This window comes from Pelmatolapia mariae, linkage group LG14 (assembly GCF_036321145.2).
Source record: "Pelmatolapia mariae isolate MD_Pm_ZW linkage group LG14, Pm_UMD_F_2, whole genome shotgun sequence".
Lineage (NCBI taxonomy): Eukaryota > Metazoa > Chordata > Actinopteri > Cichliformes > Cichlidae > Pelmatolapia > Pelmatolapia mariae.
Genome location: NC_086239.1, coordinates 34,485,293 through 34,501,467, shown reverse-complemented (window position 1 = coordinate 34,501,467; position 16,175 = coordinate 34,485,293). Strand labels below are relative to the sequence as shown.

Sequence of the window (16,175 nt, the reverse complement as noted above, 5' to 3'; positions counted from 1 at the left end):
CTAATGCAATGAACTTGCAAGTCCTATTTTTTCCAAATGGTAGAAATATTAATCCATTTAAAAACATGCTGCAGCTGAGGAGGCACATCCTTGAACCCTGTTTGATTTGAATGCAGAAGAACATGCTCTATGCTTGTTTTAATGTAAACACGATCTATAGAAATAAGAGATATTTCATTTTTTCATTTCAGTGTATTGTCAGAGGCTGATTATAGGAAAGTGTGAGGTGGTGATTTTCCAGGGATCTGACTGCACCAGGGTTTTTGTTGTTTTGGTTTTTTGCAGGGCAACATGACAGTAACAGAAACTGATAATGTAATCTGTGGATGCTGTTGCCAAGCTGGAAGAAGGAGAGTTCTGGACTTTGGGGGAGAATTTTACAGAAGCTTGACAAACAAGGCTTCAAATATGTCATAGATGTGAAAATTTCCAAGTCCGACGAAATGGTTGTAAATAACAAAGACTTACAGTTGATTAAGACACCTGCCTCTATAGTGCAAGATCATACACACTTGCAATACTGAAGGAGATTTATACGCAAACAGCTGTGCACGTATGGTGTTCCCAGCTGTTCCCTACACACTGTAGGGCTGTGCTGCACTGTCTGCAAAATCAAAACAAAACAAAAAACACTCCTCCATTACTCATATATCCAAATCTGTCTCGGTTGTTTCACAATATCATGTCTGCTTCAAAATACACATTTTCTGAGTCTGAAAATTTAAATACTTGTCCTAATTAGGATGTTCAGAAAAAAAAGGCTTACCATCAAAACATGCATCTAATTAGAATAAAGGGAATAAAGAAAGCATTGAAATTACAGACCTTTAAAATAAAATGTTTTTTCTAAAGTAAATTACAGTTACAGAACACAAATGGAAAAAAAACCTGACTCCTGAAAGAAAACAAAAGCAGAACTGAAGACCGAAACTAATAAAGGTCAGAGTGTGAGCAAAAAGGCAGTTCTCTTGTTAAATAAGGAGCGATTAGGTGTAATCGGGATGACCAGGAGCGATAAAGAACGAACAAACAAACAAGAGCCGTAGAGTGACAACAAAATCAAAAGGTAAGGGAAGTGAGATAGAGGGGGAAGAAGAAAAAGCAAAAAAAGACTGAGTTCCAGTCCAGGCCCTACACACTTTCACACTGGTTGTGAATTAAGTGCTGATCCAACTAGTATTAAATGGAAACAGACTCCTCCACTACCAAGTCTGCACAGTTACGTCCTTAACAACCAAAACTTGTGATGGTGCACATCTGTTTTATGTTAAATACGGATGAAACTCCACAAACTTACAGGTGTGATTTCTTTGTAATTATTTCAGGGAAGACTAAATCATATGACTTTATAGGCGTTTTTGATTAGCGCTTCAATTGTTTTTTGTATTTGTTAATATAAATGCTAATGATGAGGAAACCAAAAAGAAGAAAAGGAGGATTAGAAGTGGAAGCATTTCGTAAATGTTGGATTTATTGTCTGACTGACACTGTAAATAACTAGCTGTGTTTTCAAGCAAGTTCAGCCCTGATCTTAAAACATCAGTCTGACAGCAGTATATAAATTACTGCAGATGCTATTTGTGAGTTCCACTGGAGAAAAGTGACGGCATCCAAAAGCTGGTTGCTGTATTTCTACCCTGCTCCTTATTAAGAGACCCTGCAACAATCGTCATTGTGACTACACACAGGTACACTTGTTGCAGTGTGGGATGGTGCAGTTTGGAAGTCGGCTGTAAAGTAAAGAGAATAGAAATCTTCACTAACACTAAGTATGCAACCTGTAAGGCAATTCAGTTTAGTCAATTATTTATGCCCTCCTCTGCTCAACACCCAGGTCTAACATGCACACATTCTCTTCCCTGTTAAAATGAATGTTCAGCGTCTTTATCGATCTCTGCAGCCTATCTGTTTCCGTTAAAAGGCCCAAAGCCTTCAGGAGAAATTTATGTCTCCATTACCGCTGCGTCACCAAGCCATCAAAGGGCAGAAGATTAATTGAGCAAAAGAAAACATAACACGTGCCACGAGGGTAACAACAGGCGGGAAAATGAATTGTAGCTCATTTCTGGAACCAGTCACGTAGTGTTTTGAAGTTACATAAACATTGGCCACATGATGAAACTGATGAAAATGACTTGCAGTGAGACTCTTATGGGCCCCCAAAAAGAAAGAATTACTTCTGTCTTGAGGTCTGTAACCTCTACGCTCCAGTGCACATTTCATTATAGCCCCACGACCAACACATGGTAGATTAAAAAACAACAACAACAAAAAAAAGTCATCCTAAGAATTTTTACGGCTTTTTCAGACACAAACAGTAATATCTGGTTGAACAGTTGCAGATAAAGGTTCATATTAGGCACTTAAAGTCTGCGAATCCTGGCATGATACTTGGATCAGGACAGCAGACTTTAGACAGTTTATTTCACAGACAGTTTGAGGAAAATAAGGGAAGAAGGGAAAATGCCTAAGGCCACTTAGAAAGCTATCAATAGCCAATTACTGTTAGTATGATTAATCAAGGTGAGATTACTCCCATTAACCCCTGTACTGGAGCAGACTACAGGAGCAGCCTGAGGGTCACTGCCCTCATTATTGGTTTTCAGTGGATCTATGTGGTGTGCCTCATGTAATTCATTACCTTTTACTGCAGAAGAATGAACAACAGAGGAGACAGCAGGAGAGATAAAAGATATGAGAATGAGCTAAGTACAGCGAGAGACACACAAAGATGAGGAAGAAATGTAAACAACCAAATAAATCGTAAGCACAATTTTACTTAGAGGTGTTGGCATTGAATTGCAGTTCAATAGCTGAAAGTACAGTTTAAAAGATGGTTTAATTAAACCCACGGGGTAGCAGGACCCATGCTAAAGGACAACTGGTTATATATTGTATTTCTCATCTTAAAGTGGCAGAAAAATTAAAGCTTGATCCAAACTGAGAGAACTTTTCTTATATCGGCTAGTGCAACATAGGCAACTCTAACTTCCATCGAAACCTTCAATTTGAGTTCAGTTTATAAGGTACTGCAAAACAAAAATTTTGCAGATTGTCACAAAAAATAGTTTTGTTTTTTTAGTCTGTAACATGGAAAAAGTTGGAGAAGCACCAATCTAATAATTCCCCAAAGAAAACATTCAGCGTGATTGTAGATGCAAGGGAAAGCTGAGAGATCTGTCTACCCACCTGCTTATTTGTGTTGCAGAAATTAAAATCATCTTCAAAGAAATGTCACATAAGGTGTTCTTTTTCAGTATGTCAAGGAAGCATCACCAAGCCTGTACTTAAAAGTCAAGGGGAAATGTTAATTCATGCAGTATTGTGAATTTGGCTAGTAAAAACGCCTGAACTCTGACTATTTTGTGTAAATAAATAAATAAAGAAGGTTTTATGAATGGGGTGCAAATCTTTTGAAGTCCTATACATCCATATTCACTCTTCATCCTTTCTGTCTGCAGGCCTGATGGGACTTTGAAGTGCAGCTCGGAGGATAAAAGTACAGCACACTGAACAGCGCTGTGAAATGATGAATAGTGGGAAACAGACCTATGTCTTTTTGATTACATTTAGCTGACAAATGATTTTCTCCATATATATCTAAATAGTGCTTTACGCTGTGATTACTTGGTAGATAAAAATGAATAAGATCGCCTCAAGTAAATCAGTGTCAGTGTAATGTAGTCAAAGAAATTTATTCTGATTGGCAGACACATCATTAAAATTCTGGACACTCAATAACACAAATGCTCCTCCACGGTGTGTGTGTGTGTGTGTGTGTGTGTGTGTACATGCAACTTTGTGCACATTTTAAGTCAAGCAATTGTGCAGAAATTACAGTGATGTGGTGCTGACACTTCTCAGAGCTGCATCGTGGATGAGAAAGAGCTGTAATGAAGTGAATCACTGAAGGAGCCAAGCTGACTCACACGTAATTAAAGCTACATGGAACATAAGGAGGGTGAGTTAGGATGAAGAAAAAGGAACAAAAATGTCATAGTGTACACAAAAAAAAACACGAGGCTCCAAATGATGAAGGGAGCAGGCAGAGGCAGGAATCAAATTAAGAGTTGAAGCAGGAGGCCTGAGGGTGCTTGCTGCTGCTTTTCCACGAGCAGCAAAACTTCAAACAGCAGCTTTCTTGTTTCAGAGCTAAGAGAAGAAAAGTTATCAGCCTGACTCAACAGTACAGTAGCAATATAATGTTCATCACAAACAGCATGGATGTAGATACAGTAAGTTTAAGGCTTAAAAGTTTTACTACGATTACATGTCGTACTGACCACTGTATACAGTGTATTCTATGTTATATATTTCTGTTAACCAACAAATGAGGTCATAATCCTCCTACTGCAACCTGTCACTTTATAATCAATAGCAACATGAGGTGAGGTGTCTCAAGAAAAGTGTCAGCGTTCCCAAAGATTACGTAAAAAGGAAAATGAAAACAGCCAACAACCAATAAAACCAATGTGCCAACTACAGACGGAAGTAGCCCCTCTGACATGATGCATTCTGTTGTCCTTAGGAGACTGATGTCACAATATTTAGAAATGAAGATGGAGTGCTAACTTATTAACACTTGTTTAATAAGCAGCATCCAAAGACCATGTAACTGGATCACACAGACACTAATACCTGCTAATAAGTGCAGGTATTAGCACTGCTAATAAGTGCCAAGTAGCAGACTAAAATAACACATAACAAAATTGGAACACTGATGTGTAGCTTACAGCCCAAAAAAGAAGTCAGCAAATTATCAGGTAATTAAAAAACACTCTAAAAGGCACCAACAGCCCAAAGACAGTTGAAAGGTTCAGTTCAGTTGTGTGTATGTGTATTTTGGAATAAATGTGAGGCCATGTGGTTGACTGTGTGTGTGTATGTTTGATGCATACACTTATCTTTAATGTGTAGCTTTTATTACTTGTATACTTTTATACTTGTCATTAATCTCTGGCTCGCTTCCACAGCATGTCTTTTCTCCCATCTTCTGTCTCTCTCCCCAACCAGTCATGGCAGATGGCCCCGCCCCTCCCTGAGCCTGGTTCTGCTGGAGGTTTCTTCCTGTTAAAAGGGCGTTTTTCTTTCCCACTGTCGCCAAAGTGCTCATAGGGGGTCATATGATTATTGGGTTTTCTCTGTATCTATTATTGTAGGGTCTACCTTACAATATAAAGCACCTTGAGATGACTGTTGTTGTGATTTGGCGCTGTATAAATTAAATTGAATTGAATTGAAATTGAATTATTCAAACTGTGAAGCACTAATTCTATGTTTTGGTCCTATTTGAATAAAGTTGTTATTGTTGTTATTATTATTATTATTATTATTATTATTATTATTATTATTATTATTATTATTATTATTATTATTATTATTATTATTATTATTATTATTTGTTACTATTATTCAGGAAGTGGAGGCACTGCGATCGGCTACAGCAACCTGTAATGGCATACCTGTCGATCACAATGGCCACGCCCAAAGCTTTAAGGCTCAACAGAATAAAAATGGTCACAAAGAGGGAAATTTCACATGGAGATAAAACCATTTAGGCTCTAAAGATGCCATTTTTATGATTGAAATTGTTCTTTGTAACATTGAAGGGTTTGACTCATTCTTAGAGCCAAAATGAAGAACTACAGTTTTTGGTACTACAACACTGGCTTCATTTTTCAGCACCAGAGATTACTGCTTGCTCTCATTCAAAGTCAGCATTGAAAACTCAGGTGGAGGTCATCGTGAAAATACATTCCTGTCTCACAGAGGCTCTGACGGCCTCAAAGGAAATGATTCTGGCCAGGGATCAAAAATAATGCCCTTCTTGATGCATGATAGCACTTTGAGGCTTGGTGCGACAGAGACAAATTGAGTCATTTTCACTTTGATAATCCTCCATAATTCACCTCCCAACCTCTGTGCTTCAATGTGAGGAGGATCACATTAGAGGGACAACACTTAAAGTAGATCAGACTGCTGGAAGGAGGATGATTAGGCATATGGAACGAAACGGAGAACATGTGCATGCGTGTGCACATGTGTGGGTGTTGATTAGCTGTCTGTAACGCTGTGCCACCTTCATTGCTATTCAAGGCCATGCCTGGCGAGGGAAAGTGATTTTTCTCTCGTCTCAGCCTTCCCAGCCGGTAAGTGAACGCCCTTAGAGTGTGTTTACATCCTGCACGTTGGCCTTGAATCTATCAAACGCCCAGCAGCTGCTTGTTAGAGAAGTGCTGGCTCTTCTCATACTACCTGCCTGGAGCAGGACATCTGACAGTCAGCAGTTCTTCATCAGCAGACATCTTGATTTAAATTTCAGTAATTTAGCAAGGCAATCTGAGAAACTTGGAATTATAACTAATCATCGCAATGAATGAGAAAGAAAAAAGAAAATGATTGAGGACATTTATCAAATGTATCTATTTGGCAAATTCAAATGCTGATCCTGAATCAGTTCAAGCCTGCTTTATTACTAAGGCATGGATATTATTGAAGGCTCTACCTGCATGGGCACAGGAAGTCAAGCTAAAGACAAGTACAGCAGAAGTTTATGTTAAACATTCAACTTCAACAACAAAACAACAGACATGTGTAAGCAGTGTATGACCAGATAAATAACAGAGAAAAGAAATGTCATGTGGACGGATGCTTTGCTGTGAGTGGTTGTTGTGTTGTTAGCACTATCTGACAGAACACTTATACAACAAACTGAGGCAGGAGAAAAGCCTCAAAAACATTCCTACAAACCATTCCCTTTTGGTGGGTACCTGCAGAAATCTTTCAAAGGCTCAGATGTTTTTGGGTATTATTTTTACTAACTAATCAGCAGCAAATGAGCTTGTTGAAACATTCAACAAGCCCATTTGTCCATAACTGACCAATTTAGCAGATGCAGAGCATTATCAGAGAGCAAAGCACCAGCAGAGCCAGCTCCATGATTTAGCCTGTCTCAAAAACAAGATTTTGATTAAATTACGATGCCACTTTGCTGAAAACTGCAACCATTTTCTTGATGGAAGCTAGATGGAAAAACAAAACAAAGGGGAACTGAATAAAAAACATAAAACCACTAATACTGTTAAAAATATATTTTAATATATGATAGGAATATTTGATTCAATATAAGTTCGTAATAAGAATTTGACCGTCCCAATTGATAAATGAAATTGACCTGGACATCACATTCGGAATAAGCCTATTATATGATATTGCATATGATCTTTACATACACCACAGAGACAACCATAGCACAGAAACGATTACAGCGCTCATGGCAGACTTTCACTTCCAGGGTAACTCTGCAGCGGCCAAGACAAATATTAACCTAATCTAAAATGTCTCAAGAAAAATCATTGTGACATGCATATTATTCATCACAGATGATTTTTCTAAAGTCATTATAAATCCTAAATTGTGCCCTGGCGGCAAGGGGAGAAAAAAAGAGATGATTAATGGATCTGATTTAAGGCGAAAATCTACATTTACAAGCCAGACAGGCCACATGTCTAAATGTCCGGAGCTGGATTCTTCACCATGACTTTAACATGACTGGTAGACTTACATTAACCTCCTAGGGCCTGCCGTCCACATATGTGGACATCACATTTTTGGTTATTTTGACCAAAATACTCAATTTTGCTCTACATGGGCTGATATCCACTTACGAGGACATTATACTGCTACTGTTCTATCAAAATTTTAAATGAATATCCTCATTTGTGTCTCATATTTGTCTTAAAAACAAAAATAAGGTAAAAAAAAAAAAATCTGGAAATTCTTTGTTTTTACATTCATCGGGCCCCAATATGCCCAAATATCAAAGAGAAATTAGAAATGCATGTCGTGGAAGAGTTCGGGCCTTAGGAGGTTAAAAAGCACTTTTGATAATGTGTTATGGAACGTGCCAACTGTAACATTTTGCATTTTAATAACAAACAATATACTGCTGAGAAAGAAGAACAGCTTTCGCACTATTGAGAAACAGATTATATTTCAGAACCCAGCATTCTTTTCAAACTGCTCTTTCAAACTCACTTATTATCTAGAAAGAAGGAACAGCAGTGCATAGCAACTTACAGTTGTTAACTTGTGGTAAAAGAATTTTTTAAGGTCTAAAAAAATCACCAGGTACAAATTTTTTGCCCAACAGTGCTAACATGTAAACAACACTTTACAGTCCAGGCTGCAGGTTTTTTTCTGATCAACATGCGGCCTAAAAAAAAAGCAAAGTCCTCTCACGCTTCAGTTCATTTTGAGGAGTCCTCATGACCTGGAGATGAATACCTGTTCGTTAGACTGACTGCTCCTCACACCTCTCTGCTGTGCACTGCTTCCTCCTGACATTTGCTCTCCAAACCATGCTACACCTCAGAGAAACCAACACTAAAGTCTCTGCATCAAAAATAACTTTCAGGGAAGATTAGCTGACATTTTTGCAGGATGTAATATTTTATCACAGGGTTAAAGCACCCAGAGGCACTCTGACACATATTGGTTTAAAATAAACAAAAAAAGACCCAAATCAGGGTCTGCTATATTTAGCATTACCACATAATAAAACTAGTTTTTATGTGTATTGTCTCTTTGTCTTTAATAGTAGAAAAAAGATAGACAAATAAAACTTATAAAGATCTATTCTATAGAAATAACACTGTGATTACACTAACACTTGTATTCGCATTAGGCACTACAAGTAGGTTCTGTGGAGTTACATTGTATACAAATATGACTTTAACACACGGTCAGTTAGCATCAACCAAATAACAAGAACAACACTGGAGATACTTCTGTTTCTTGACTGGACTAAATGACTTTGTCTCTAGGCTTAAAGGAAACAGCCCATAATAAATCAAAGTGATAAGGAAAAAAACATTATCTTATTACCTTTAAGAAAAAATAAAGAAATCATCATAAATGAAAGAAAGAAACAAATTACATGAAAGCTGAACAATAACAGCCAAACTTTGTTGGTGTATTTTTTTTTCTTATTTAAAGTGGGTGTGCAGCACATGTGATAATTATAGGGTAAATAGCTCTAAAATAAGAAAACCCCTGGTGTCCTGTCAATGAGTCACAGGAAACCTGGTCACTCATTTCTCCTGGCTGCCAGTTTTACTTCTGAGAAAGGCTATTGGTATAGTTTTTATTTTTTGACAGTAGTCCTTTGATTTTTTCCCAATTATATGCAAAAAAAAAAAAAAAAAAGCAACCCCCCCAAAAAACTATATACACAATATGATACTGAAAGCTGATTGACTGGGGGACAAGTGAGCTAGCACTGTACTTACGTCTTAGATAAAGATGTAAAAATACATTCTAGAGTCTCACAGTGAAGAAAAAACAACTTAAAATCCCTGATCATCTTCGTCATGTTCAGTTTATTTCACTTTATGCGCCAGAAATGTGCAAAAATAAGGAAAACTAAAACAACTTTGTCCCCACAAGTGATAGTTGGTCCCCACAAGTACAGTGGAAGGCCAGTTTTTGGTCCTCAAAGCTGTTTAAATACACACACACACACACACACACACACACACACACACACACACACACACACACACACACACACACACACACACACACACACACACACACACACACACACACACACACACACACTAAATAAAATTACATTCAGAGGACAGGTTTCCAGGAGGAGCACCTTTAAAAGCCACTTTTTGGAAAACAAAACGTCATGCTGATGGGACTGTCTATTATGGTTGGTGTGATTGTTGACCAAGTGTAAAATGTTTGTCTTAAAAAAGAAACCTGAATATAATGTTTGTTGTTGCTGTTCACATACAGCTTATTCAGCAGTACCAAAGCATTAGACAAACTAAACTGTTATTTATTTATTTATTTTTTAATGCTGTCAGGTCTGGGAACCATGAAAGTGTCTGCCAAGTTTTCCCGAACAAGAACTGCTTACATGGCTTGAAAAACTGCAAACATTATCATAAGCTTCCTTGGATTTAGTACCAGTGCAGGGTGTTATTTTGTTGCACATGGGCTAAGAAAATAACACTTTACTCGCCATTTGGGAGTATGCTCTAGAGGCCAACAGATGAACCCTTCACAGGTCTGCCTTTTTTTTTTTACCCTTGTGGTTTGCAACTTACAGAAACCAAACTTGTATACGCTAATGCAACAGTACCTTTAAATAAAATGCACACAAAAACACCAATTCATGTATTTTGTACATTCCAAGATTTCTTACTCATAAAGCTTTATCCAATTCATATCAACATGTACACCCAAGTTACAATTATGAACTGAATTGAAAGGAAACCAGAACACCTGAAGAAAACCCCGAAAGTAAAAAGACCTTCTTGCTGTTAGGCAACAGTGCTATCCACTGCAACTCCTTGCCACTGACATACAAGACTGATAGAGAATCTATGGTCTATTGAATGAAATTTATTAAATGCTTTTTGTTTAACAAAATATAAATTTCAAAACATATGGGTGTAGTTAATATTGTAGCCATTTTATTTTGCTATTTTCTGACCACAAACTCTCTATTTATATTTTACCTTAAAACCTTTGAGAAATGGTGCAAATAAGTAAGTTTTATTGTACCTTTATGATCCTCGAAAAGGTACACACTATTACCTTGAAGTGCACTAATTAAATTGTGATAAATCGCAAGCACACAAAGAGGAAACACACTGCATTTGACCAGGTCTGACCTCTGACCCCTTGTCTTCACAGCTTATGACAGCACTTATATGATCTCCATTTCTACTATTCTTTCTCAAAGCCATGGTACTGTACTTTGGGTTCTTGGCATAAATTACCATCTCAATGATGAGTCACCATCCTACTGAGGGATTAATTAGCACAATGCAAGGTACATTGACCTGCAATTAAAAGTGCAGGGGAGCTTTGATCTTATATAACAAGTATTCCATACATCTTCAGTAATTTTCAGTTGAAGGAATTAAGTGCTTGCACATGAAAAATGAAAATTTTAAATAACGTCGATCTCAATCAAGCAGGCATTGAAAAACGATTTTACGAATGTTCATTGTTTTGTTTACTATTTGTTCGTCTTGTTAATCAGGCTGCTGCTGCTGATTTAAAAAAACAACTTTAATGTTTGCAGTTGTTAAAATACAAGCTCATAATTATCCAATGGGATAATTAGATACATTAACAAACTGTTCAGGAGCAGATACGGGTGAGTAGGAAAGTGAGTGTGTGACAGCGAGTGAATCATTATCCCATCACCCCAGCTGGTGAGGATGTGACACTTTGCATGATATCGCTGGAATGAAAAAATCTCTCTTCCAAGTCAAGAACAGAGCTACTCTCAGGGTTCAAAAGGACTGAACCACAATAAAATATAAGGTTCATTTGAGTGCAGGGTGTGCTTGTGTCACACTCCTGCTGAATGAATCCCGCTCTGCTCTGATGGACGAGCACAGAAAATAAATGCTGGCAAAGAAGGAAAGTGTACTCCGTAAAATGCTTTGATAACTGATTTTTTTAAAGTGTTGCACAAAACTCCTACAGCAAAAATATTATCAGTATTGTGCACGTTGTTTCCTTGTCACGATTATTGAATATATTGCTTCCATTAAAGCAAATTATTAAGATGTGCTAAATCAATGTAAAGTTCAAGATTTGAAGGATGTTAATTCTAATAATTATAAGCATAATTATAAAAAGTTATATAAAGCATGTCTGGGAAAGGTTCTGGGAAACGTATAGTAAGCATATACTATATAGCCAGAGAATGCTTTACTAGGTTGTAAAGGCAGAACAAATTTCTTGACTCATCAGATCAGCTAATGGGACTACATACTATATTCTAAAGATTTCAAAGATTTCTTTACACCTGGACTTACACTCACCAGCTCCTTTGTTATGTACCTCTCTTCAATGGCTCTTAACTCTCTGCAAATGTCTAATCAGCCAATCACAGGATAGCAACTCAGTTCATTTAGGCATGTAGACATGGTCAGTGCAAGTATGTAAAATGGAACATCAGAATGGTAAGAAAAGTGATTTAAGTGACTTTTAAGCATAACATCCTTGTTGTTGACAGACAGGCTGGTCTGATTATTTCAGAAACTGATCCGTTGGCATTTTCCTGCACAACCATGTGCAGAGTTTATAGTGAATGGCCTGAGGTAAAGGAATTATCCAGACAGTGGCAGTTCTCTGGGTGAAAATGCTTTGAGCTGATATGAAGGCAACAGCAACTCAAATAACCATTTATTACAACCACGGTATGTCTCTGAACACACAACATGTCAAACCCTCACGCAGATGGGCTTGAACGTTCTCTGGTCTGATGGGTCTCGAGCTATTCTGCAACATTAAGAGGATAGCCTCAGAATTTAGTAAGAACAACATGAATGCATGGCTCCATCCTGTCTGTTATTAGCAGTTCATCCTGTTGATAATGGTCTACTGGTGTGGGGGGTATTTTCTTGGCACTTTAGGCCCCTTGGTACCATGTGAGTATCGTTTAAATGGTATAACTTAACAATCCCTTTGTACCAATCTGACGACTGCTTCTAGCAAGCTAGCAGGCTATGTCACAAAGCTCGAATCACCTCCTACTGGTTTCTTCTGCATGAGCTCCATGTACTTAGATGACCTCTACAGATCTTCATTCAACAAAGCTTTGGGGTATCTGCCTCATGGATATAAAACTGACAAATCTGCAGCTGTGAGTCTATATCATCTAAATTATTCTTAACTGTTATATATTCAACGGTTTTAAAAGCTACTGAAAATTTCGAATGTTTTACGTCATGATGAGAATTATGCATGTCATTATTGAAGCCCAACTTTGCACATACAGTATACCGTTTCCTAATGTAGTGGAGTTTTATATTTACTTTGTTGTTTCCTGAACTATACTTGTGCCAGTTTCTCTAAGTTACCATTATGGGGAAAAGAAAAATTACAAATCAGCTGACTGACTTACTATATCATTTATTTGTTTTATTATTACTTCTTTTTTTAGTTTTTGCTCTTCTCGCTTGACTTCCCTCTCATTCCAGTTTTTGTAGACCTTAACCATCTTCCCTCAGTCTGGTTCTGCCAGAGTTTACGTCTCTCTAAAACATTTTTGGTTTTTTTTGCTCTGTTGTCAAGTGCTTCTTCAAAAGGAATGTCTGGGTTGTGCTGTATAATATTTTAAGGTCTTTACCTTGGCACCATAATGAAATGGTTAGCAATGTCATTTTATACCATGGGTTTGTACCTCTTGGTCCACTGTGTAGAGTTTGCATGTTCTCACGTGTCTGAAAACATATTAGGTTGATTCTAAATTAGCTGCTGGTGTGAACAGCTGTCAGTGTCTTTGTATTACACATGTTCAGGCTGTACCCTGCTCGTCACCCAGCTAGGACTGACTCCAACATCCTGCAATTCTAGTTAGGTAAAAAAAATGGATGGAATTCGACTAAAAAGCTTATTATGGCTAAAAACTTTGCATTCTCTGACAATTTGCACATTACACCCCATGAAAATCACAGCTAGCATTAATTTGGAACTAAAGATTTCAGTTTATATCTGACACCAACTCTCCTTAGCATTTGTTTTGTCTCCAACAACTTCTGTGGAAATATGGTTGGGCTGAAATGACAGATGTTATTTTATTCGCCAGCCTATTTTTACTGCAGTAAAAACCAACAAACACTTATAATGTGCTCTTGGTTCATCTCTACTACATCTTTCGCATTTTACATAGTTATTATGTTTCTTTCCTGTTAATGGCACTGAATTGTGCATCTTCAGCGAGTAAAACCGTAATGCATTAAGCATCATTATCAGCAAGAAGGAAAAAAAACATTTCTACTGTCTCCCTGTCTCTCTCTCTCTCTTTTTTGTTTTTTTTTTTTACTGAATGTGATATATTTTTTTATCCTGTTGTTTATGACTACAAAAGAATTGCATTTTTCTAAGCATGTAAGAGCTGTTGATTGGAAGTGCTGATTCTGAATCTTAATGAGTGGGACATAATGAGCCAGCAGCATGAGTTGTCTCAGCTGATGGTTTATTCAGCGTCTGCTGAACTGATGGGAAGGCTTTTGAGCCGATAGTGTTATTTTTCTCCATGTATACTTGCATTGCTAAGATCATTTCCATTTTTCAATTGTCCACACTGCAAAACACTGCATGTTACTATCTGCAGAGTGGATGCAACATTTATTGAGATATTTCATAAAAATCACTTTTAACACCCTGGTACTAGGATGCAAGGTAAAAAAAAATTCAACATCTACTCCAATATTGTAATAATTAGGAAAAAAACCACTTACGCATTCAAAGAGGAACACTGAAACAAATTCTTTGAATAAGGCTCAGTTATACACTATTAACAATAAAATAAACTAGGCACAAAATTGTAATGTCTCAAGCAAGTAATCATCTGTGAGGTGAGTGAAGAAATAATTATGATAAAAGATGGTCTGCAGTGCATTTTCCCTCTGAATGTGCTCCACGCATTTGATGAGGTGTTTGATTTCTGCGTCTGGGCATTCATCTTGACTTGAAATGTGGGTTTATTAGTGCAGGAGTAACAAACCGTAAACCACAACCAGTTTTACTTGAGGGGTTGAAAAGAAGAAGAAAACCCCCTGAAACAAACTGTTTCAAGCCAACCGCTCTTCTTTACAAGCCAAGGTCACTGCATCGGCCAAATGTGGCTGGCAGTACATTTGCCGTCCTGCACTCATACCTCTAAAGACTTGTGTCCTCACGGTGTAAACCACAAGCTCGTTCCCCTGAGAAAAAGCCTGGGCCAAGCTGATGATTACATCAGGGGGGCAGACTTGCCAAGTGTTACTATCAGTGCCAAATGCTCTGCTCTTTCTCTCACACATGCTAGATTTGTCTACATGCCCATTCAGGCTCTGTCCTCCATTCTATTGTCTGTCTGTGTGTGTTAAACACTCTAGCTCACTCAAAGCAAAACTATTTTACTCAGACATTTTTTACTACTGTTCTCAGATTCTGAAACCCCTTTATGCTGCGAGTCGGTCACAATATAACTCATCGGAGATCAGTATATATAAAAATTGTATTTTGCACTGCCCTTCAAAAAAGGATTGAAACAATCTGGAAATGGAGTTAAATTCAGAAGACTGTATTTCACTGCAGAATCCATTAGTACACAGAAGACACGTCACACTTTAGCTGCTCCAGGATGTCGTCACTTTAACACAAATATTCTTTTTCAGGAACATAAAATCTAAAATATATTCACAGAGTTGATTGCGTAAGAGCAAAACTAATTAAAACTCTGCACAGCTTCATTAAAGATGTAGAATATATATGAGCTCTATTTTGCTTTCATAGTGCAATTAACTTAATTAGTGTAATTAGGTTAATTTGGCATTGGTGTTTTGTTATTTTTTAATTCTTTAATACTAAAATTAAAATGTACCTTTTCAGTTGGTCATCATTTGTACCGTAATGATGCAGTAACCAATCATGTAATGTACCTCCACTGATGTGACTGCTAAATATTTCACAATGAGAGATCTAGAGGAAACCAGACAAACTCGACCACACTTTTTAAAGAACAGTAGACTGAGGACAGCATTCCTGGACCAACATGCAGCTTTCTTTTGTAAAGAGATTTAAAAATCTGGCTCCTTGGTTTTCAGTTAAAACAAAGACGTAGAAGAATGATGCTGCATTTATATTTCAGCTCAGACATATAGCATCTGTCTCATCATCACATCATATCCAGTTCATTTCATGACTCAGAAGTGGTAACAAAACAGATGTGTGACAGAGAATAAAGGTAAAAGAGAATCGAGATTTACCTGCCAGAAGATGGTATCGATTGTGCTGCCCAGAAAGCCTTCTCTTGTTTCAGATGAGAGGAGCTTGGGACCAAGAATTGTCATGAACTCCTCAAAATCAACCTGCCCATCCCCTGATGGTGAAACAGAGGACAGATTGTTGATAAATGATGACACACTCATGGCATTTGTCATCTAATAAACATCTAAATTTTTTCCCAGTAATCAAATGCATTGTCCTTAGTTGTTTTCTATCCTATAATGTGATTTATTTTTCCTCTGTGAGCTGCAGATGCACAAAAGAAAGTTATTATTAGTAAGCAGGATACTGTGGAGCTGAAAAATTAAGTGCAGTTCCTCTAATGGCCACTTGAGGCAGAAATAATATGTGGGGGGTGGAGT

The 16,175-nt window shown here is 37.4% G+C and overlaps 1 protein-coding gene across 3 annotated transcripts in view; it reads right to left on the bottom strand.

The window, feature by feature from the left end:
* Positions 1–16,175, bottom strand: part of caln1 (calneuron 1) — a 68,667-nt gene that overhangs the window by 17,346 nt on the left and 35,146 nt on the right. For all 3 annotated transcript variants that reach the window (XM_063494137.1, XM_063494136.1, XM_063494134.1), the window contains exon 4: positions 15,795–15,907. In XM_063494137.1, coding sequence (XP_063350207.1) covers positions 15,795–15,907 — 113 coding nt within the window. The remainder of the gene's footprint in view (positions 1–15,794; positions 15,908–16,175) is intronic.